Here is a 22060-nt window from a genome sequence, read left to right as displayed (position 1 = left end):
GACCCATGACTCAGCAAAATTTAAGACCAACTGGACTTGATTCCATTTTCATCTCTAAGACCGTTTCTCACTGTGGACATTCTCAGTCTTGCTCTCCATGATAGAGCTGAAGGCAAGGGGTCAGTTTTGTCACTGGCACTGGGGCCTTGTCACTGACCCCAAGGACACCATCCTGTGTGTCTGATAGGGAGCTGGATAAGTAGTTTGTCTAATTGTCACTTCCCAAAAGGGCCTGTGAGGACAATAAAAAGGTGAGGTGTGGGAGCTATAGGTGAGTGGGTAGGGAACCTGAGCACCTAATTCGTTCAGCCAAGAATGGGCTTGTGGGCCTGCTCTGCCCTCACTGCTGAGGACTAGCAAGACACTCCTGTGTGTGAGGAGTAGCTAAGTAGGATTTTTCTGAACCCAGTTGGGCTTGTGTCCAAACGGGGACCCTGCTTCTGCCCCAAGCAGGTCAGCTTGCCAGCTTTGGGGCAGAACTGCCAAAAGGCCAGCTTTCAGGTCCAGAGCCAGTTACTAGCTGTGTGACAAGTTCCTTGACCCCTCTGAGCCCCAGCCTCCTAGTTCTGACCCCACTCCAGGGTTACTGGGAAGGTCAAGAAGGTCCCAGTGGATCACAGTGCACTGTCAGAACCAGGGAGAGGTGGAAGGAGCCTCGTCTGAGACTGGGAGGGGGCTGACCCATGCTCAAGGATTTGGGGAAACTCCAGGGATGGCGAGAATCAGGCCAGGCTGCAGGCGGTGAACTGGGGCAGCAGGAGGGGTCCGGGTAGGCCTGCCTAGAAGAACCTCTCAACAATGACAGAAACCACTTGTCAGACCTTTCTCGGGTACATAAAACTATAGAAACTGGCTCATTGGAACTCATTGAACCTGAGAGGTGGACATTCTTGGTCTCATTTTAGCCTTCTGACTTTGACCCCACAACACTAAGGCAGACTGGGCACTCTGTCCTGTCTCCTGCTCTGTGTATTGGTCAAGCAGATTGGACAGAAAGCATTATCACAGCCAAGATGACCAGGCAGTCATCTACTATCTTTGTACTTGAAACTATGGTCATGTTAGCATATAGAACATAAGCCAAGAACCAATAGAACATAACGTGGAGTGGGCACTGCCCACAGAATTTGAGACAAGAGGCCCTGCCTGCCCCCCAACCCAATCCATTTAAGATAAGCTGCTTTGAGCTGTTACCCTCTCCCCCTACCCTCATCCTGGGGAGAGGGGAGTTTGCTTGACTGGTTATGGCAGAGCTGGGAGTCAATCCCAGAAGGTAACTCCTCTAAGTCTTTGCCTTCCATGATCCAGGCTGCCTCAAGACCGTGGGCAGGGAGGAACAGGCCCAGGCAGGGGTCAGGCCAGCGAGGGATCCAGGGTGATGTGGGTACCCCTCACCCAGTGAAATGCACATGGTCCAGGAACCAGTCAGCTGAGGTGGGAGGGGCCTGGTGGCCCAGCCTCCTCCAAAGTGGGGCCTGCTTCCCCTCTTCAGGCTGTGGGCTTTACTTCTCCCCAGAGGATTAGCAGTACACCTGGAGCAGCGGTGCTCCTGACGAGTCTGTGTCTGTGCCCTGGAAGGATGAATCGTGGCTGGCTGGGTATCCTGAGGGGAAGGGAAGAGGAAACAGGCTTAGAGAGGGAAGGAGCTCATCCAGGTCCCAGGGACAGGGAGAAGCCTGTCAAGAAGGAGCGGAGTAGGACTCAAGCCTGGGTCAGTCTGATCTTGGTCTGATCCCGACTGGATGACCCACTCGGGTTCTTGACCTCCCTGAGCCCCAGCCTTGCTGTCTGTTAAAGAGGAATGACCCCACTCCTGGGGGCTCTGAAGACCAAGAAGGCAGCAGTAGATGGGACACAGGGTACCTTTGCAGCTCCAGTGCATGGCCTCCACCCTACACTGTCCTCCCCAGTGACGGGCGGGGGGGGGGGCTCAGATGCAACTTCTGGGCACCTGCCCCCTGAATATCTCCCAGGTGAACCCTTGAAGCCAACTTGCAGGATTAGGATGGGGTCTAGGCTGCTCAGGCTTCTGGTTCCTTTCTGATCCCATCCCCCATGCACCCCCAGAGGAAGCTGGAAGAGGGCCATGGCAGGGGCAGTGGGGGGGGGGCGGGGAGAGGCCCAAGGGCAGTTTCCTCTCTTTGTACTCATCAGGTCAGGACCAAACCTGGGGCTCCATAAGGCCTCAGCTTCCTGGCGATGGCATCTGCAGTGGTCTCCTGGGAGATCTGCACTGTGAGTTCTAGGGAGGGAACAGGAGGGGGCAGTGGTCATTATCACATCCTTTCAACCCTAACCCCAACTTCAGCTCCCAGCCTGATGAGGGAGGGGTCATCTACACCTGGGCTGGGCTTGAGAAACAATGTTTAAAACAAAGACAACTAGCATGTGTGCGTGTGCGTGTGCATGTGTGTGTGTGTGTGTGTTTATCTGTGCAGTGGTGGCTGGGTGGGAGACTTGGTTAGGCCAGGGACCAGGTCTAAATTCATATGGGATCCTGGATCTGTTAACCAGGCTAGGCCTGCAAACTCTGGCAGGTTGTACCAGGGGACAGAGGGCCTCTTAGGGGACATGAAAGGACAAAGGAGAGCAAGGACTGGCTGAGGGGTGGACCCACAGTGGCCACAGACCCAGCGGAGCCCTCCCTGGGCCAGAGTCTCCTCCACTCTGTCCCGCAGCCACGGGGAACCCCACCTACCATCCTGGCTGAGCCCTGAGCCCACCATGGTCTCATGGCCACTGTCAGGGGCAGCAGCAGGGGCCGCACCCCGCGCGGAGCGCCCCTCTGTGGTCTGTGGGCGGGCTCGGCTCTTGCGGGTACTGATGCGAATGATGCCGCGAACCAGGCGGCCCTCGGCATCCTGCTCATCCAGGTGGTAGTCCTGGGTGATGCTGCTGATAAGGTCCGAGATCTTACTGGTCTTCTCCAGAAACACAGTGTCTGATGTGCACTTGGCCAGCTCGTCAATCTGGTGTACACTGAATAGCTCGGTCAGCTTCTTGAAGATGAGCACATCGATCTCTCTGCTAGACATGGAGCCGCTTCCTATCTCGGGCAGATCCAGGTCCGACTCATGGAAGGAGTAGTACTCTTCGGAGCCACGGGGGCTGCTGGCGAGGGTGCTAGGCAGGCTGTGCCGCATGGGTGGGGGTTCAGCCAGTGGCTCCTTGCAGCAGGAGTCCGCATCAGGTGCTGGGGAGGTGGCGCTGCGGTAGGGATACACAGGGATGCCTTTGAGTTTGACGTCAGGGTAGCTGAAACTGCTACCCATGGTTGACTTGAGCCGCTGGCCGTCCCGCCGGCTGGGAGGTGCGCGATCGGGGCTGGGGGGTACTCCATTGTGTTCTTTGGCCCAGCTGGCTTCAGCAGCCCCCTCAGGGGAGTCCCCAGCAGACAAGCAGAGGCTGCAGCCCCGCATGCAAGCCCCGCAGCGCTGGAGGCAACTCCGGCAGCGGCGGAAGCAGAAGGCAGCCTGGCACCAGTCCCAAACCCAGGGTCGCCAGGGTAGGCAGCAGGCCGGGGCCTCAGCAGCAGACTCAGGAGAGCTGGAGATGAAAGTAAGGCTCTCGGGCCCATGGTGGCCAGGGTCCTTGGGGTCTGGCCTGCGGGTGCGGCGGCTTGGTGGGGGTTGCAATGGCTCATCAAAAGTCTCCACGCATAGTTCTGTTGGCCGCTCCCAGGGTCCCAAGCGTGGGGGCCCAGATGATGGGCGGGGGTGTCCAGGGCGGGGCATGACTCACTGCATGATTTGTTGCAGCCAGGCACCTAGGGAGGAGAGGCCAGGAAGGAGTAACGTTCAAGGGTGCAGTTAGGCCCAGGAACACTCACCTAGTGTCCCTCCCTCTCCAAAGAAGAAATTCTGTCTCTGGTCTAACCTACATTTCAAAATTTCCCTGGACAGGACACCTGGGCAGCTCAGTTGGTTAAGCATCTGACTCGATTTCTGCTCAGGTCATGATCTCAGGGTCCTGGGGTCAAGCCCCGTGTTGGGCTCCACACTCAGTGCACAGTTGGCGTGGGATTCTCTCTCCCTCTCCCCCTCCCTTCCTCTCAAATAAATAAATAAATCTTTTTTAAAATGTCTTGTGTATTATATAAGACTGATGAATCACTAACCTTGACCTCTGAAATGAAAAATACATTATATGTTAATTAATTGAATTTAAATAAAAATTTTAAAAAATTTTAAAAGTGTTCTGAGATTTCATACCCAGGCATATGGTGGGGTGGCTACCATGGACAAAGCAGAAAATGACAGGCACTGGAGACGTGGGGATGGAGGAACCCTTGGAGAATGGCGTGGCAGCCGCTATAGCAGACAACACAGCAGTGCCTCCAAAAACTGCCACGTGGGCCCACAATCCCTGCCTGCAGTCCCCCAAAAGGACAGAAAGCAGGAACTGAAACAGACATTTGCATGTCAGTGTCCACACAGCAGCATTATTTGCAATAGACAAAAGGTAGGAACCACCCAAAGGTCCACTGACTGATGTATGAATAAACAAAATGCCACATATACTTACAATGGAATATTATTCAGCCCTTAAAAGGAATGAGACTGATACGTGCCACAACATGTATGAGCTTTGAGGCATTATGCTAAATGAAAGAAACCTGACACAAAGGACACATATTGTATGGTCCCATTTATACGAAATATCTAGAACAAATTCTTAGGACAGAAAATAAAACAGTGGTTGCCAGGGGCTGGAGGCAGAGGCAAACGGGAAGTTAGTGTGTAATGGGTAGAGTTCCACTTGAGGAAGATGAAAATGTTCTGGAGATGGATGGTAGCGATGGTCAAACAATACCCAACAATGTGAATGTGTTTAATGCCTCAGAACTGTATGGTTAACATGGTAATAAAAAATTTAAAATGGCAAATTTTATATAATGTATATTTTACCACATGAAAAGAAAAATCTCCGGAGATCTCCCTTTCCGGGGAATGGTCTCCCTCAGTTTATTCCCTCTGTTGGTAATCCCACCCAACAGAGTCTCTGAGGCTCTCAACACATGCTTTCCATGTGAACTTGACCATCACTACCTTCCCTTCCCCTCTGCCTTCAAACCAGTCATGGGAATGTGACAGTTCCCCTGTCAATGTTTCGGTCTGGGTCAGATTTGCTCTCCTAGCAATATTTAACACCAAGCATTCTTTGGCTTCCTTTGATTAGACAAGAAAGCCAAGCCATGAAATACACTTTCTTTCCCTTCTTGACTTGGTTGCTAGCAAGCTCAGAGTGAAGACATCATTCGTTCCATAATCACAGAGCCTGGCCCCACGTTAGGCGCTGTAAAACCACGGATGATCTGCCTTTGGCTCAGGTCATGGTCCCACCGTCCTGGGGTCAAGCCCCACATCTGCTCCCTGCTCAGTGAGCCTGCTTCTCCCTTTCCCTCTGCCTGCTGCTCCCCCTGCTGTGCTCTGTCTCTCTCTCTCAAATAAATAAATAAAATCTTAAAAAAAAAAAAAAAACACCCACACACAAATGAATAAACTACAGACCCTGTTCTTGTGATTCACTCATGGTTTTGTAGGAAAAACAGATGCTTAAAATCTCCCAAGATGGGACATGTAGGATATATGAGGCATTATGGGAGGGAATAACTATGCCTAAGGGAGTCAGGGAACTTTATGTAGTCATGTGTGGAAGGTTCTTGATCCCATGTAGGGGTTTGCCATGCAACAACCTGGATTTTCTGCAACACTGATCCTTTATCTTTTTATCCCTGATTTAATGGCATTGGGGTCCCAGAACTGGTGATGTTTGAGGAGCCTGGGAGTAGGCATCAGGAGATCTGTGTTCTAGTCCTGATTGTGGCTCGAACAGACAATGTGCTTTGGACAAATAAATGCCACTTCTTTAAACAGGGCCACGATCATCTCTCACCCAGGTACTATCAAGGCTCCCATTCTGGCCACCTCCATTCCATTCTACTTGCTGCAGTCAGGGAGAACTTAAAAAATCTGGCAAAACCTGGCAGATTCCACTGTAACCAAACGACCAAAGTTAACATCCTCAGTGAAGGGATGAACTGACATCCTGTGCCTCCTGATACTCGGCACTAAGAAGGATACCACATCACTTAAGAAGTAGTTCTGCCCCAAATGCATAACCTGAACATAATCATGAAGAGACGTCAGACAAGTCCAACTTAAGGGAATGACAACCAAATGCAATTTGTTGTGATCCTGGATTGGATCCTGGATCAAGAGGAGAAATTGGATACTGGATAATGTGGATAAGTAGTGAAATTTGAAAGTAGACTGTATATTATAGTAATATGCCAATGTTAAATTTCCTGAATTTGATTACTATGGTTATATAAGACAATGTTCTTATATAAGACAATGTTATTATTCTCAGGAAGTATACACTGGAGCATGATGTTAGCAAGCTAATCTCAAAAGTTTCCCAAGAAAATCAGAAGATGCGTGCATCTCAAGAGAGTAAGGGAGGGAGGGAGGAATGCTAGCCATGGTGGCTGGTAAGAGGATACAGGAGTTCTTTATTCTTGCAATTATTGAACTCACTCCCCTGACCCCATTCTGCACTCCTTCTCCAAGGCCCCTCCAGCTCCCCAAGCAGAGGGGAGCCCCCTCCCCCAGCTTTCTGCTGGGCTCTGTCAGCTGGGTTGGCCCTGAAACCACTGTTTGAAGATAAGCCTATATGACCCAAGGGGCAGGGACTGTGACTGTGTCTCACTGCTTTCTGCCTCGGTGTTGGAACAGGGTTGGGTACAGTAAGTGCTTCAGGGGACTGACACATTCTGTGTGACCTCAGAGTAGAACCAGGACCACTGGGTAGGAAGAAAAAGGACTTAGGCTCTAGGCTGACCACACTAGGAGTAGCAGCAGGCTCGGGGAAGAAGGATGAAATCCCCTCTCCAAAAGTGTGTACACGGAGACTCTAATAGGTGACTTGGAAGTCCCTCATGATCCAGACAGGCCAGTGGTTAAAAACCTTTGCCTTGGGGCGCCTGGGTGGCTCAGTGGGTTAAGCCCCTGCCTTCGGCTCAGGTCATGATCTCAGGGTCCTGGGATCGAGTCCCGCATCGGGCTCTCTGCTCAGCGGGGAGCCTGCTTCCCTCTCTCTCTCTCTCTGCCTGCCTCTCTGCCTTGTTGTGATTTCTCTCTGTCAAAAAATAAATAAAATCTTAAAAAAAAAAACAAAAAACTTTGCCTTGGGAGTGAGTATGGAATCATTCATTCACTTAATTAACAAATAGTGAGGGCCTACTGAATGCCAGGCATTGTTCTAAATTTGGTGGATACAGTGGTAAAACAGACAAAATTACCTAATCTGCAGACCTAAGTCTGCATTCTAGTGAATGAGTTAGTTATTGATGGCTTACATTGTTCTATGTGCTGTAAATGTATTAAACCAATTCTCCGGGCACCTGGGTGGCTCAGTGGGTTAAGCCTCTGCCTTCGACTCAGGTCATGATCTCAGGGTCCTGGGCTCGAGCCCCATATCAGGCTCTCTGCTTAGCGGGGAGCCTGCTTCCCCTCCTCTCTCTACCTACTTGTGATTTCTCTCTCTGCCAAATAAATAAATAAAATCTTAAAAAAAAGAAAAACCCAATTCTCACAACCTTATTTGTAGGTATTATTGTTGTTGTTGTTGTTACTATACACCGAGAGGCCCAGATAAGTTAAATAAGTTGTTCAAGCCACACATCTATTTGTACCCAAGCAGCCTTGCCCAGATTCTTACCCACTGCCTCATCCCATCTATTACTTGGGAGGAAGGGGACAAAGTGGCCAGCTGCCAGCTCCATGGACAAGCCTGAACCCATGGAGGGACCATAGAGGAAGCCCTGAGTCTTCTAGGCTCAGGCCTTGGATGAGGAGGTTGGGTGTCTCTACATTGTTCAAACCACACTGAGCTCTGGGGAACCTGGGGTTTCTAAAAACATCAAGAGGTTACTGATGATGGTCTGGGTCACTCCTTCTCTACCTCCAAGGCTTAAGGATTTGCTACTATTCATTAAATTCACCCACCAAATATTTATTGAGCACTATCATGTGTCCAGCACTGTGCTAAACGCTGGGGAAATGGAAGGGAATGGGCCAGAAACAGGCTCCGGCCCAAGAGGACTTTCACTTTACCTAACAGTCACACCTGCTCAGGAAGTAGTGTATCTCCGCTTTACAGATCAGGAAGCTGAAGCTCAGAAGTGACTTGACCAGAGACACCGAGCTGGAAAGGGATGGAACAGGATTTGTCCTGTGGTCTGCCAGACTCTGGAGCCCATGTACTTTGTTTTGTGCCACATACCTGGAATGGGGTTGAGACAGAGGGAAGTGGGGAGCAAGACCTAGCATAAGGACAATAGCTCCTCTCAGTTTCCCCCACCCCTCTAGGTCCAGAAACCTCCTGAAGTCAATCTCAGCCCATTTTTTCCAGGTTCTATCTTCCCCTAACTGCTGCTGCCCCCACCTCCCAAGCCCTAGGAACACTGGTCACTTGGTTGAGTGAGGGCAGGACCCCTGCTCCTACTGTGGCCTGGAGCAAGACTCTGGGCCTCAGTCTTCTCTTTAACAAGGGAAAGAAGAGTCTCTTCCTGGGCCACTGTGAGGTTTAAAGGAGATATTCCGTGCAGGCTGCTTGGTGTAGTGCATGGAGTGGGAGGGGCTTGGAAGCTGGGCGCCCCAAGTCGCTGCAGGGATCTTCCTCAGAGTCAAAAGGTCCTAACCCACCCTCAGCAAACTTCTCTTGATGGTCTTCTCCCTTCCCTAGTCCCTGAGAACACACACACGGGTCTGTCTCTGTACTATTCCCCTCCTCCCAAGGTCCCCAGGACAGGCCCCACCCCTGTACTCAGCCTAGTCTAGCACACCCCACCGAGAGAGGCACCCCAGCCCTGCTCGGAGAAACAGCCTTCTGCTCTCGCACCCGGCGTCCCCGCACCCTCTATTTCCTGCCCCGAAGGCTCAGCCCGCGATTCCGGCAACTGGGGACACCTACTCGCGAGGCACGGGAGAACCAGACCCCGGCACTGCCCCTCGGATCAGCACAGCCCCTACACAACAGGGCCCTCGGGGCGAGCACCACCCTCTCCAGCTGCAGGGGCCCTCCGCCCGCGGGCAGACGCACCCCTCTCCCCACCTGACATCTTTCCTCCGGGGGGTGCACAGTCGCCCGCCCCCTCCCAACCCTGCCTCCCCGGGCGAGCTCGGCTCCCGCCCCCAGCCAGCGCAGCCCTGAGGGCGACCGCGGCCCTCCCACCCCACTCTGCTTGCCCAGCCCCGGCGCCCGCTCGGGCCGCTCCCGGGCCGGGCCCGCACACCCCGGAAGTGGGAGGGTGGCGCCCGAGGAACTGGTCCCGGGACCCTCCCCCGCCCAGGCGCAGCCTCAGGGGTCTCTCCACACCAGTGCCGCCGTGCTTCGCGCCCCCACCGGCCCGCGCGGGGCTTACCTGTCCCGCCAGGTGAGCCGCCTCCGGCTCGGCCCCTCCCCCCGCCCCCTTCGCCGCTCACCTGGAGCGCAGGTGAGCGTCTCGCGGGAGCGCGGCACGGGCCGCCGCTGGGGACACACTTCCTGCCTCCGCGAAGCTCCGCCGCTGCCGACGCCGCCGAGCACCTGGGCGGAGGCCCCGCCCTGGGCGCCGAGGGTGGCGGCGGGGTAGGGCCCCCCACCCGAGGCCTGGCTCGCGCGCTGTGTCTATGCCCTCCAAGCGGTGCTCAGCCTGGTCTGGCTAAGTGAAGCGGGCAGGGTAGACCGATGCTGGCAGTGTAGACCGAAGCTGGCGGTTCAGTCTCCTCTTCCGTTGAATGGGCAGGTAGTCCGAGCAGTCTCCGGGCACCTGGGGAGCTCTTGCCTGCTCTTAAAGGCGCAGCTCCAAGGGTGTGTATCTCCTGGGATGCCTTCCCTGGCCCCTAGGCCTGTCTGGTTTCCTGTTATATAGAACAGTTCTGTACTTCGTTATCATAATACTTAGCACATAGTTTCTTGTCTTGTGACTCCTCCTTTTCTGACTTGAGGACACGGTCTGGTCTTGTTCCCAATGCTCCCGCTGCCCAGTGCAGGACCGGCGCATACTAGGTGCTCAGCAGATTTTCTCGATTGAATGAACCGCTGGGCTCCCCGAGTTCTTCCTTTGCCCTGAGAGAGAATAGGGGGTGTGCGTCCTCTGCTCGCTGTGCAGTTCACCTCCGTTTGGGAAAGTCTGCAGGGGAGACCAACTACCTCTACTCTGGGGCTAGAAGCAGAGTGGAGGAGGGGGCTGGGCTGTCCAGTCCTGAAAGACACATCACAGAGCCATGACTACCATGGGCCATGACTACCACATCCCATGGAGTCTCTGGAAGAGGGACCATCACTGGGTGGCAAGAAGTCAGGGCTCAGACTCTCTTGGGTTCCTGATCTCCATAAGAATAATAACAACAGTACCAATAAACAAATTACTTTCTTCCTTTTCTTTTCGTTTCTTTCTTTTTTTTTTAACATGTGAAGTTCAAGGAGCAGCTCCAGGACTCACGCTTGCATAGTATTATTTAATCCTCCACGAGTCTGTGAGGTGGGTTAGGTGTTATCATTCCCATTTTACAGTTGTGGAAACTGAGGATAAGGAAGGGCAAATTATTTGTTCAGACAGTTGGAAAAAACCGTGTGAGTTTGGGCAACATACTCTCCTTCTCTAAGCCCATCTGTGGAGATAATAATACCTCTCTCCGGCTGGGAGAATTAAAAAAGATAATGGATGCAAAGTGAGATAAAGGATATGTGGAGAGATCTTTGGGGTAAGGATTGGTAGGTAGAAGGAATTCAGCACTGCCTAAGTCTCTCACCCTTCATGTACTGGTACACATCCTCCCAACCCTAGACGGAGATCCTGCCAACTAGGATAGAGATCTTTGTCTGCTCTTTTTGGGTCTCAAGCCCTCCCCTTGTCCAGCCAAGGTGGACCACTCCTTGGAAGATGATTCCCATGGCAACCGGAGCGTTTCTTTCCCTGTCTCACCTCTCAGGGCACCACCATCTCATTCTGTGGGTCGGTTACCATATGCATACAGCAGGTGTTCAATTCCACAAGAAACCCTCTGCAACTCCCACCACATCTTGTCCACATTCTCACCTGGGGGCAAATGGTACAGTGTATCCTCATTTGGAGCTCAGAAAGTGAGTCACTATGTATAGCTGAAATCTTTGTATCCGAAGACCAGCAAGTCCATTCCTGGGTACAACCACAAGAATGGCACGCATACGGGGTGCGTGGGTGGCACAGTTAGGTTAAGCGTCCAGCTCTTGATTTCAGCTCAGGTCATGATCTCAGGGTCCTAGGATGAAGCCCCATGTGGGCTTAGTGCTCAGCGGGGAGTCTACTTGGGATTCTCTCTCTCCCCCTCTCCCTCTGCCCCTCTCATGCGTGCTCTCTCTCTAAAATAAATAAATAAATAAGGGACACTTGGATGGCTCAGTCAGTTAAGTGTTTGCTTTCAGCTCCGGTCATGATCTCAGGGTCCTGGGATCGAGTCCTGCATCAGACTTCCTGCTCATTGGGGAGCCTGCTTCTCTCTCTCCCCCTCCCACCACCGCTCATTCTCTCTCTCTCTCTCTCTCTCGCAAAAATAAATAAAAATACTTTAAAAAAATAAAATAAAGTAAATCTTAAAAAAAAAAAAGTCACATATGTGCCAGGAGCCATGTGTAAGAATGGTAGTAGAAACATTGTTCATGGTATCCCATGTTATAACCAAAAACACTCAAATACCATTGACAGGAAATGAAGAAATGTGGAATAATTATACAACAATAGAAAATGAATGAAAAAACAGCAATATGGCTGAATCGTGGTGCTATAATATTGAGTGAAAAATGTAAGTCCCTCAGGGCTAACTCAGTCAGAAGAGCATGTGATTCTTCTTTTTTTTTTTTTTAAATAGGCATTATCCCTTTCTTTTTTTTTTTTTTTAAAGATTTTATTTATTTATTTGACAGAGAGAGAGATCACAAGTAGGCAGAGAGGCAGGCAGAGAGAGAGGAGGAAGCAGGCTCCCTGCAGAGCAGAGAGCCGGATGCGGGGCTCCATCCCAGGACCCTGAGATCATGACCTGAGCCGAAGGCAGCAGCTTAATCCACTGAGCCACCCAGGCGCCCTGAGCATGTGATTCTTGATCTCGGTGTTGTGAGTTGGCAGCAGCTTAATCCACTGAGCCACCCAGGCGCCCTGAGCATGTGATTCTTGATCTCGGTGTTGTGAGTTCCAGCCCTGCTTTGGGTGTAGAGATTACTAAAAAAAAAAAAAAAAAAAAAAAAAAAAAAAAAAAATTTAATTGATTAAGAAAAAATGCAAGTCCCAGAAGAACATAGATGGAATGATACCCGTTTTGTAAAATTCAAATATAACCAGAACTACTATATTTAGGCATAATATTGGGTTGAACTTCATGAAGCTGCTGGGTTGTGACCTGTTTTGACCTATAAAAAGGGCAAATTCATAAGACCCAGCCTAATTTATGTGTGAAAAAAAAACTACTAAAAAAAAAAGGCAAGAAAATGAAGAACACAAAATTCAGAATAGTGATTACCTAGGAGTGGGGAGGGGAAAACAATAAATAGATAGTTTTTAGTGATTTTGTAGTTCTTGGGTTGGATGATAGGTTCAAGTACTTTCATTCTTATCAAAAATGAATGAATGAAAAAATATAAATTTATGCTCTAAATAATGAAGGCTGTTGTCACTTGTAAAGTTCTCAAGGTAACAAAAATGTGAGAGTCTAGAGTCTTAGCTTTTCTCCCATTCATTTATTCATTCTTTTTTTTAAGGTTAAGGTATATTTTACCTTATAATTTACCTTTTTATTTTATTTTTATTTTTTATTTATTTTTTTAAGATTTATTTATTTACCTGATAGAGATCACAAGTAGGCAGAAAGGGAGGCAGAGAGGGGGAAGCAGGCTCCCCACTGAGCTGAGCAGAGAGCCCAATGAGGGGCTCGATCCCAGAACCCCAAGACCATGGCCCGAGCCGAAGGCAGAAGCTCAACCCACTGAGCCACCCAGGCGCCCCTATAATTTGTCTTTTTAGTGTACAGTTCTGTAGGTCTTTGATTTTTTTAAAAATTTTTATTTATTTATTTATCAGAGAGAGAGAGAGAGAACACAGGCAGAGGGAGCAGCAGGTAGAGGGAGAAGAAGGCAGAGGGAGAAGCAGGCTCCCAGAGGAACCAGGAGCCCAAGGCAGGACTCGATCCCAGGACCCTGGGATCATGACCTGAACTGAATGCAGACAGATGCTTAACCAACTGAGCCACCCAGGCTCATCCCTGTGAGTCTTTAAATGTTCATGCGATTTTATGACTTAACATCACAATCATGATTTACTTAAAAAAAACTTGAAAAACAAAATGATGTTCTGATACATACTACAGGATAGATGAATATTTTTTAAGATTTTATTTTTAAGTAATCTCTACACCCAACATGGGGCTTGAACATACAGCCCTGAGATCAAGAGTTGTAAACTCCACTGACTGAACCAGCCAGGAGCCCCAGCATAGATGAATTTTTCTTTTTTAATATTTTATTTATTTGACAGAAAGAAATCACAACTAGGCAGAGAGGCAGGCAGAGAGAGAGGCGGAAGCAGGCTCCCTGATGCGGAGCTCTATCCCAGGATCCTGGGATCATGACCTGAGCTGAGGGCAGAGGCTTTAACCCACTGAGCCACCCAGGCACCCCCCAACATAGATGAATTTTAAAGACATTATGCTAAGTGAAATAAGCCAGACACAGAAAGACAAATATTGTGATTCCACTTACATTAAATATTTAGAACAGACTAATTTATTAAGACAGAGATTAGAGGTTACCGGGTACTGGAGGGAGGGGAGAAATGGGAAGTTATTGCTTAATGGGTACAGAGTTTCTATTTGGGATGATGAAAAATTTTGGAAATAGATCATGGCGGTGATTGCGCAACAGTGTGAATGTAATTAATGCCACATCGTACACTTAAAAGTGGTTAAAATGGCAATTTTTATGTTTTATCCATTTTCTTTTTTTTAAAAAAGATTTTATTTATTCATTTGAGAGAAAGAGTATGAACAGTAGGGAGAAACAAACTCGCAAATATACCATTGAGCAGGGAGCCCAACGTGGGACTTGATCCCACAATTCTGAGATTAAGACATTTAACCATCTGAGCCACCCAGGCACCCCTATATATTTTCTTTTACCATAATTAAAAACACCCCACAAAATTACGACCTCTTTTTTTTTTTTAGAGAGAGAATGAGTGCACAAGCTAAAGAAGGGGCAAAGGGAGAAGGAGAGAGAATCTCCAGGTAACTCCCCGCTGAACGAGGAGCCCAATGTGGGGCTCTATCCCAGGACCCTGAGATTACGACCTGGGCTGAAGAATCAGACACTTAACAAACTGAGTCACCCTGGCATCCTGATGACTCCCTTTGAAAACAAAACAACATAACTTATGGGCCCAGTATTCAGTGCAACAAAGGAAAGACATCTACTGGAGGATTTCCCAGATAACAACGAACCTCTCCTGTGTACTTCCCTTCTCAGTTTACAGAGAAAACACTTAAATTTTATCCTTACAAGAGGCTGAGATAGGCATTGTCATATTCATTTCACAGATGGGGAAACTGAGGCTCATTAAAGTCCCAAGGGCATACTGTGAGAAAGCAGTACCCAGGCCTCTGGCTCCCAGTGTCGTACTCCTCAGTGTGACCTCCTCCCAGCCCTCAGAGCTGTGTTTGGGCCTCTTTCTAAGCAGAAACGTCTACTTTTCTAACCAGAGCCTCTTGAGCTCAGTTTTGCTTCTTGGCTGTGACCAGGGGCCATCATCTGTTGCCTTACTCTGCTTGATGTCTGCTTTTCTGGTCTCCTTCCTCAACTGCCATTCAGGCTCCTTGACTGGTGACAGACTGGGGTGGGGGGTGGGTTCTGGCTTGTGCCACCGCTGGCTGGCTGGAGATGACTGAGGAGGCCAGTCTGGGGTGTAAAAGTATAAACTTGGAGTTAGATTGGTTGAATTTGAGGATTTGTGGGGCGCCTGGGTGGCTCAGTCGTTAAGCGTCTACCGTCAGCTCAAGTTAAGATTCCAGGGTCCTAAAAAAAACAAATAAAAGAAAAAAAGATTCCAGAGTCCTGCCTCAGGCTCCCTGCTCAGCAGGAGGCCTGCTTCTCCCTCTCCTACTCTCTCTGCTTGTGTTCCCTCTCTCACCACGTCTCTCTCTGTCAAATAAATAAATAAAATCTTAAAAAAAAAAAAAGAATGTGAGGATTTGTGAGATAGCCAAAAAAATCACGATTGTATCTGTAGCTGGCGTTCAGAGTGCTATTTGGAACCTGTAAGATGTGCAGATCAGGTCATGGGCAGGAGCAGTGCGGGCCAGACGGGTGTGGATCAGGCTGCTCCGGCTGTCTGCTGCCGGCCTCTGGCATGCGTATCCTATAGGGGGCACTAGGGGGCAGCATGCAACAGTGGAAATTGCCAGAACTACTGAGCTAGGCTCTGAGTCTGAGGCCCACATGAACATCCGTTTGAAGGCACTATGAATTGAAGCTCTTGCAACCTCAGCATGTCTCATCTGAAAATGGGTTTCCTGTGAGGTAGGATAGTACGGTGCCTCAGAGTGTGAATTCTGCAGCCAGAGGGCCTGAATTTGTGCCCCTGTTCTGCCACTTGCTAGCTGTGTGACGTTGCCCAAGTTATTGAATTGATTACAACAGAGACTGGCAGGTAGTAAATGTTAAGTAAATGATAGCTATATTATTTTAACCCCTTCTTCCCTCTCTGCCTCCCCAGCTATGCTGGGGCCAGGACTCTCTGGGGTAAGGCCACCGCCCCTGAAAATAATCAGGAAAACCTGTTACTGCTGCTGCCCATGACCACCTGTTACATGTTAGGTATCTTCTGTGCCTTATTCCATGTAATTCTCACCATCACTCAGTGAATAGGTCCCAAATCCCCATTTTATAGCTAAGAGATCAGAGGCTCAGAGATTTAAGCTGCTTGCCCAAGGTCACACAGCCAGTAAATGGTAGAGCCCAGAGTTCACTCTGCACAGAGAGCCTGAGATCCTGCTGGGGTTCCTCTGGATACCCCAGAAATTGAGCCCTGGACATTGTTCCAGGCCCCAGCAGAGCTGGGGAATCTACCCTCAAGAATTCCATTGTGTAATCAGCTCCGGTTCCGCTCACCATGTCTCTCTTGTCCAGGTAGAATTTCCTGAGATTCTGAGTAGAATAAATGGAACGGAACCAGTGAAAGGGAAGCCCTCCGTGTGGAAGGGGACAGAATGGTGGAGCATGAGCGGAATTGGAATATGGGAGCTGAGGCCATCTTGGCTCCTCTGGTTAGTCAGATGCGTCCGTCAGGTCAGACAGTTGGCCAGTGAGTTGCCTCTCCCCTTTCCTTCATTGGCCAAAGGGTGGTGTGTCCCATAGGCTGAGGAGAACCCCAGGAAGTCTGGAAGTTATGCCAGGGAGTGAGGGCCAGTGAGTTGGGGTCTGAGCTGACAGGATGATGTACATAGAGATATGCAGAGATGTCCATAGGGATTCTAAGGATCTGGGCTGTGGTGGCTTCTGGAACTCTCTGTAGACAGCTGGGTGGGAAATCCCAAGTCCACGTGACACTGGGGGATTTCTGGGGCTCCCTGGCCTCTGTTAGCACAGCTGCCAGTTGCTGGTCCTCGAGGGACCTGCAGGCCAAGAAGCCCTCCTGTACCAGGTTGAGGCAAAGGCTGTTTCTTTGGTCCTGAATTTGGTTCCAGTACAAGTATTTTCTGCAGAGTCCTTGTGTTGAAAGTATCTTCATCCAGTTCCCTGGAAATGAGGCCTGTGAGGGGAATGACCTTAGCTGAGATTGGATAGTGAACAAGCAGCAGGGCCCGGAGGGGGTGGACTTCTGCTCCCACACTGCTCTGTGCGGTGGCAAGAGAGGTCTGGGTTCTAGTCCTGCCTTTATCACCTAGTGGCTTTGTGAGCTGGGGCGAGAGGCTCAGCCTCTCTGGCTTTAAGTTTCCACATCAGTAAAATCTGTTTTGTTTTGTTTTTTAAAGATTTTATTTATTTATTTGACAGACAGAGATCACAAGTAGGCAGAGAGGCAGGTAGAGAGAGAGGAAGGGAAGCAGGCTCCCCACTGAGCAGAGAGCCCAATGCGGGGCTCAATCCCAGGACCCTGGGATCATGACCCGAGCCGAAGGCAGGGCTTTAACCCACTGAGCCACCCAGGCGCCCCTCCACATCAGTAAAATCTGTTTAGTCATTCCACCCTTTTCTTGTCTATCCTCCGCCTCGCCCCAGTACTGCTCCCTCACTCTCTTCACACACACACACACACACACACACACACACACACACACACACACACAGTGGGCATGGACACCTATGGCCAGCGCTGGGTCTTCTGGTCACTTACAGGGAACAGCAGTCAGCTCTGGCCACTGAACACCAGCCCTACTTTCTGGCCGTCCCCCCAACCAACCTGGCATCCCCATTAAGCCTTCCTAGAGAGCTCCCAGCTTAAAGGCTGCCTTTCTGAGGTATCCCCAAAGGCTGTCTGAACCCCTCTGTTGCCCTTGACCTCCTCTGCTGCTTTCCCTGTTCCCAGGTGGGAGCTCCAAGAGGGCAAAGTCTGGTCGAATTCATCTCTGGGTCCCCAGCACCCAGCCCAGGGAAGGGTCCAAAGGCTACAGCCAGGAGTGTTTTTAGAAGGAGTAAGTGAAGGAGGAGCCCCTCTGACCCCTCTCCTTTCTCAGGCGCCCACGACCACCACCGTCATCCTCCAAAATCGCTGATGTGGCAGAAAGAGCCCTACAGTGTGTGGGTGGGGGTCGGGGGGGTGGTCATACAGACCCCGGATGGACTGTCATCCTGGCCTCTTCCTAACTGTGTGAACATGAGAAATGACCTCAGTTCTCCAAGCCTCAGTTTCCTCTTCTATAAGTGGCCTTCCTGAGGGGACATGTAAGCTGCGAACAGAAAGATCTAGATAGTAAGACCTACAGCGTAAAGCCCCCAAGGTGGGGATATGCTTGACATGTTCAAGAAACAGAAAGGAAGCCAGTGTCGCTGGGGTGCAGTGAGCAAGGGGGAGAGACCCTGGGGTTGGGGATGGTGACGTGCTAGGCACGGCCCTACTACACAGGGCTTTGAAGGCCACGGAGGACTCTGTGTGGGAAACTGACTGGAGGGTCTTAAGCAGGTGTGTGGCTTGATCAGACCAAAACCTCAAAACCTTCCTCTTGGTCACTGGAGGGTGACTGAAGGCGAGGGTAAGACTGAAAGCAGGGAGCCCAGTGAGGAGGCTGTGGCCGTGGTCTAGGCAAGAGACGATGGTCGTCTGGACCAGGCGGGCATCTGGAGATGTGGTGAGAAGTGGTCAGACATACGGTGTATTCTGGAATGGATTCCATGGGACTGTATGTGGAGAAGAAGGACAGAAAAGAGGCAGGATTGGGCCTTGCTTCAGTTATCTATTGCTGGGAAATAAACCATCCTAAAACACAGTGGCTTAAAACAAGGATATATTATTTCTGGAAAGTCTGTGGTTTGGCTGGGGTTAGCTGGCCGGTTCAGCTGGTTTCTCCTGGGGTGGCTGCTATGGTTGCATTCAGCTGGGGGCTGCTGGGGTTGGATTACCAAATCACCCAGGACCTCTCCTCACCTAACCTGTCATCGTTCAGATGTCTAGCTGGCCGTCTTACAGGGCAGCAGCTGGCTTCCGGGAGGACAGGCCCCAGTGTGCAAGTGCCTGTCGAGTCTCCCATTCATGCTTCTTGATGTCCCATCGGCTAAAGCAAGTCTTAAAGCCAAGCCTGGAGTCAACATGGGAGGGTGCCCACAAGGGGGCATCCATACCAGCCCTGGTTCATGAGAGCCACCAGTGTGACAGTTGGGCACCTCCTCCCACCCACTCTGGGTTTGTGGCCTGAGGAACTGGGTGAAGTTCAAGGGTAGGGGAGAAAAACCAGGGTTCAGGGGCGCCTGGGTGGCTCAGTGGGTTAAAGCCTCTGCCTTTGGTTCAGGTCATGATCCCAGGGTCCTGGAATCGAGCCCCACATCAGGCTCTCTGCTCAGCGGGGAGCCTGCTTCCCCCTCTCTCTCTGCCTGCCTCTCTGCCTACTTGTGATCTCTCTCTGTCAAATAAATAAATAAAATCTTTAAAACAAACAAACAAACAAACAAACAAACCAGGGTTCACCAGAGGTCTTGGGGTGCTGCAGTGTTCCTCCCCAGGACCTTCCAAGTAAGACACCGAGGAGGACAGTGGGCCCAGGAGCCTGGCAGCAGCGGAGACACGAAGCCCTGTGGCAGGTATGGTGAGGCACAGGTCGGGTAGATGTGGGAATCGAGGCAGAGAACATGAAAAGTGTCCAGGCCATTCTCACTCAACAGGCATCACGGAGCGCCTACTCTGTGCCTTGTCCTGGCCTGAGCACTGTGGACAGAGAGCAATGAGACTTGGCATGTGACCTTGGGGAATGCACAGTGTGTGGGGAAGACAGATCATTCCCAGAAGCACCACCAAGGCATGAGAGGAGACGGCTAAGGGCGGCAGTGGAAGTATGTCCAGGGTCTCAGGGGAGGGTTTCCTGGGTTCCCAGCGGCAGAGTACTAGAAGAATACGTAGTTGGTCAGACAAGATTTGGGAGCTGGAGCAGGCGGAATCCAGCCTGGACCCCAGCCTGGGTCAACTGCCCTCCGGGCCTGGCAGCAAAGGTGTGAAAGTGGACCCACAGGTGGGCTCTGGGAAGACCATCTGCGGATACTTTTCTTCCCATTTGATGGATGAGCAAACTGAGGTTCAGAGTGGGGAAGCCGTTCTACCCAGATCTGACTCCTCACATCTTGTGCTTTTTTCAACTATGTTCAAATCTTGCCAAAATCATAGGGAAGGTGTGGAAAGGACGGTTTTCTCTCGAGCTCGCAGGAATGCCTGGAGGGGCTGGTGTGGAAGCTGCGGTGGGGTGCCCTTCCCTGCTGTGTGTCCTAGATTTGTGCCTCCTGAAGCAGGCAGAGCCCTGTGAGGGGACATAAAGGGAGGTGGTGACATGGACTGGAGATGGGCAAACCCAGGCATGAAGCCCCGAGTCTGAGCGGAAAACCCCACTCTTGCCCTCAGGACCCTCCTGTGGAGTCCAGCCCTCGGGGCCCCCTCCCTCTCTGTGGAGGTGGGAGAACATGGTCTGAAGGATGAAGGATGGAGGGGAACTGTGTGGAAATGAGGGGTCAGAGGTCAGGGTCAGGGGAGGGCCTGGGGTACCTCTGGCTAGCTGGGAAGGGTCAGGGCTTGTCAGGCTTAGCTCTGGGTGCTCAGGGCAAGGATGGAGGGAGGCTAGAAGCTTGGGGGATGGTCTAGCTCAGCCTCAGCCTGAGTGACCTGGAGTTTGTCCCACTCTTCTAGGCTGGTGCCCAGAGTCCCCAGAGCTCTGCCAAGCGGAGCCACCAGCCCAGGAGCTCAATAACACAGGAGCCAGCTGGGCCCCTCAGCAGCACCCCCTCGAGTGCTAGAACCCTGTTGCTCCTTCCTCCCAGCGTGTCTGGAGGCAGCAGGGCGGTGGCTGCGAAGTCCAGGCCCAGGTGGGGGAGGGGTGGGAAAATATGAAGGGAAGAGGGAGGGCAGGTCCTGGCATCTGATGCACTCACAGCCAAAGCCTCTTTTCCTTGGACCCAGAGTGCTCTGCAGTGGGGCTGGAAGCCAGCCCCAGGGAGCACTGGGAGCAGGGTGCAGGGGCAGGGGTTGGGGGGTGGGAGGGAACCCAGGAGTTGGGGGGAGGAGAAGTCAGAATCAGAGAAAGGCCTGGAGAAGGAGGTAGAGATAAAGAGTCTGAAAGGGGGAGAAGGGGGGGAAAAGCAGAAGCGGGTGTAGTGGGTATGAATATGGGTGCATGCATTCAGGTAGGCAAGAAAATAGGCTGTTTTTATTTACATTATTTTTTTAAAGATTTATTTATTTCAGATATAGATCGAGAGCTAGCCCTGGAAGCGAGCAGGGGTGGATCGGGGGGGGGGGGGGGGGTGGGGAGGAGAGGGACAGACTCCACCCTGAGCCCTCCACAATCTGACTCTGTGAGATCTTGACCCCAGCCAAAATCAAGAGTCAAAAACTCAGTCCGCTGAGCCACCATGTGCCTGAAAATAGGGTATTCTTAAAAATTTACTCAGAGGGGCATCTGGGCGGCTCAGTCAGTTAAGCATCTGCTTAACTGGTCATCAGTTCAGTTCATCAGATCAGGTCATGATCCTGGGGTTCTGGGGATGGGCTCCCTGCTCAGCCAGCAGGGTCTAAAGTCTCCAGGCCCTGGAGGGTTTGCTGGGCTGGCTCTGGCTGCTCAGAGATAGGCTGCAAAGGAACAGGGACTCTGCTAAGGGACAGATCCCCTGACTCAGGGGCCAGAGAGACAGACAATTGCCTAGGACTTCTAGGGACCAGAATGCAAGAGTCTTCCCCATCCTTTTCTCTGGGGGTGGGAGTGGCAGTTCAGGCTCCCCAGTCCCCGGGAACGGGTGGGTCTAGGCCCTGGGCTCAAGGGGAGAAAACGGTGTATGAGACAAATAACACACAAAATATGTGTTAATTGACTGTTTGTGTTATTAGGAAGAAGAATAGGCTCTTAGTAGTTAAGTTTTTGGAGAGTCAGAAATTATACACGGATTTTTGACAGCACCCCGACCCCCACACCGTTCAAGGGTCAACTGTATATATATTTATACATGTCTCTATATAAAAGTATATGTACCATTTATTTTATTTTTTTTAAGATTTTATTTATTTATTTGACACAAGTAGGCAGAGAGGCAGACGGAGAGAGAGGAGGAAGCAGGCTCCCCACTGAGCAGAGAGCCCGATGCGGGGCTCGATCCCAGGACCCTGAGATCATGACCTGCGCCAAAGGCAGAGGCTTTATCCCACTGAGCCACCCAGGCACCCCAATATGTACCATTTAAAGAGTAAAGATAAAAGGAACATCCTGGGGGCGCCCGGGGCTTAGTCAGTTAAGCTTCGGGGGAAAAAAAAAAGGAATATCCAGGCACCCACCACTAGTTTAACTGGACATGTCAGTACCTTTGAAGC

At 51.0% G+C, this 22060-nt stretch overlaps 1 protein-coding gene across 10 annotated transcripts; it reads right to left on the bottom strand.

Moving 5' to 3' along the window:
• Positions 1-21: 21 nt before the first annotated feature.
• On the bottom strand, positions 22-9775 carry KDF1 (keratinocyte differentiation factor 1). 10 transcript variants are annotated; one of them, XM_046017538.1, is made up of 5 exons: positions 9428-9775; positions 8118-8286; positions 2699-3766; positions 2168-2242; positions 22-1603 (listed from the first exon to the last, which is right to left on the bottom strand). In XM_046017538.1, the coding sequence occupies exons 3-5, from the start codon at positions 3732-3734 to the stop codon at positions 1521-1523; spliced, it is 1194 nt and encodes a 397-aa protein (XP_045873494.1). In that variant the 5' UTR covers positions 3735-3766; positions 8118-8286; positions 9428-9775; the 3' UTR covers positions 22-1520. The 10 variants fall into 10 exon arrangements, with proteins under 10 accessions (XP_045873494.1, XP_045873503.1, XP_045873511.1 ...); XM_046017547.1 differs by having other exon boundaries at positions 8131-8286; XM_046017555.1 differs by having other exon boundaries at positions 9489-9775.
• Positions 9776-22060: the final 12285 nt, after the last annotated feature.

Source organism: Meles meles, chromosome 1 (genome assembly GCF_922984935.1).
Source record: "Meles meles chromosome 1, mMelMel3.1 paternal haplotype, whole genome shotgun sequence".
Taxonomy (NCBI): domain Eukaryota; kingdom Metazoa; phylum Chordata; class Mammalia; order Carnivora; family Mustelidae; genus Meles; species Meles meles.
Note: the sequence above shows the minus strand (reverse complement) of the source record. Positions and strands in the feature narration are given on the sequence as shown.

What these genes read in the sequence shown, in the direction of transcription:
- KDF1 (XM_046017538.1), bottom strand. Translation starts at nt 3,734, where the DNA reads ATGCCCCGCCCTGGACACCCCCGCCCATCATCTGGGCCCCCACGCTTG. An exon ending in CTCAGGGCTCAGCCAGGATG is followed by an intron (nt 2,243 to 2,698) that starts GTAGGTGGGGTT and finishes TTCCCTCCCTAG; the next exon opens with AACTCACAGTGCAGATCTCC. An exon ending in GAGGCCTTATGGAGCCCCAG is followed by an intron (nt 1,604 to 2,167) that starts GTTTGGTCCTGA and finishes CCTTCCCCTCAG; the next exon opens with GATACCCAGCCAGCCACGAT.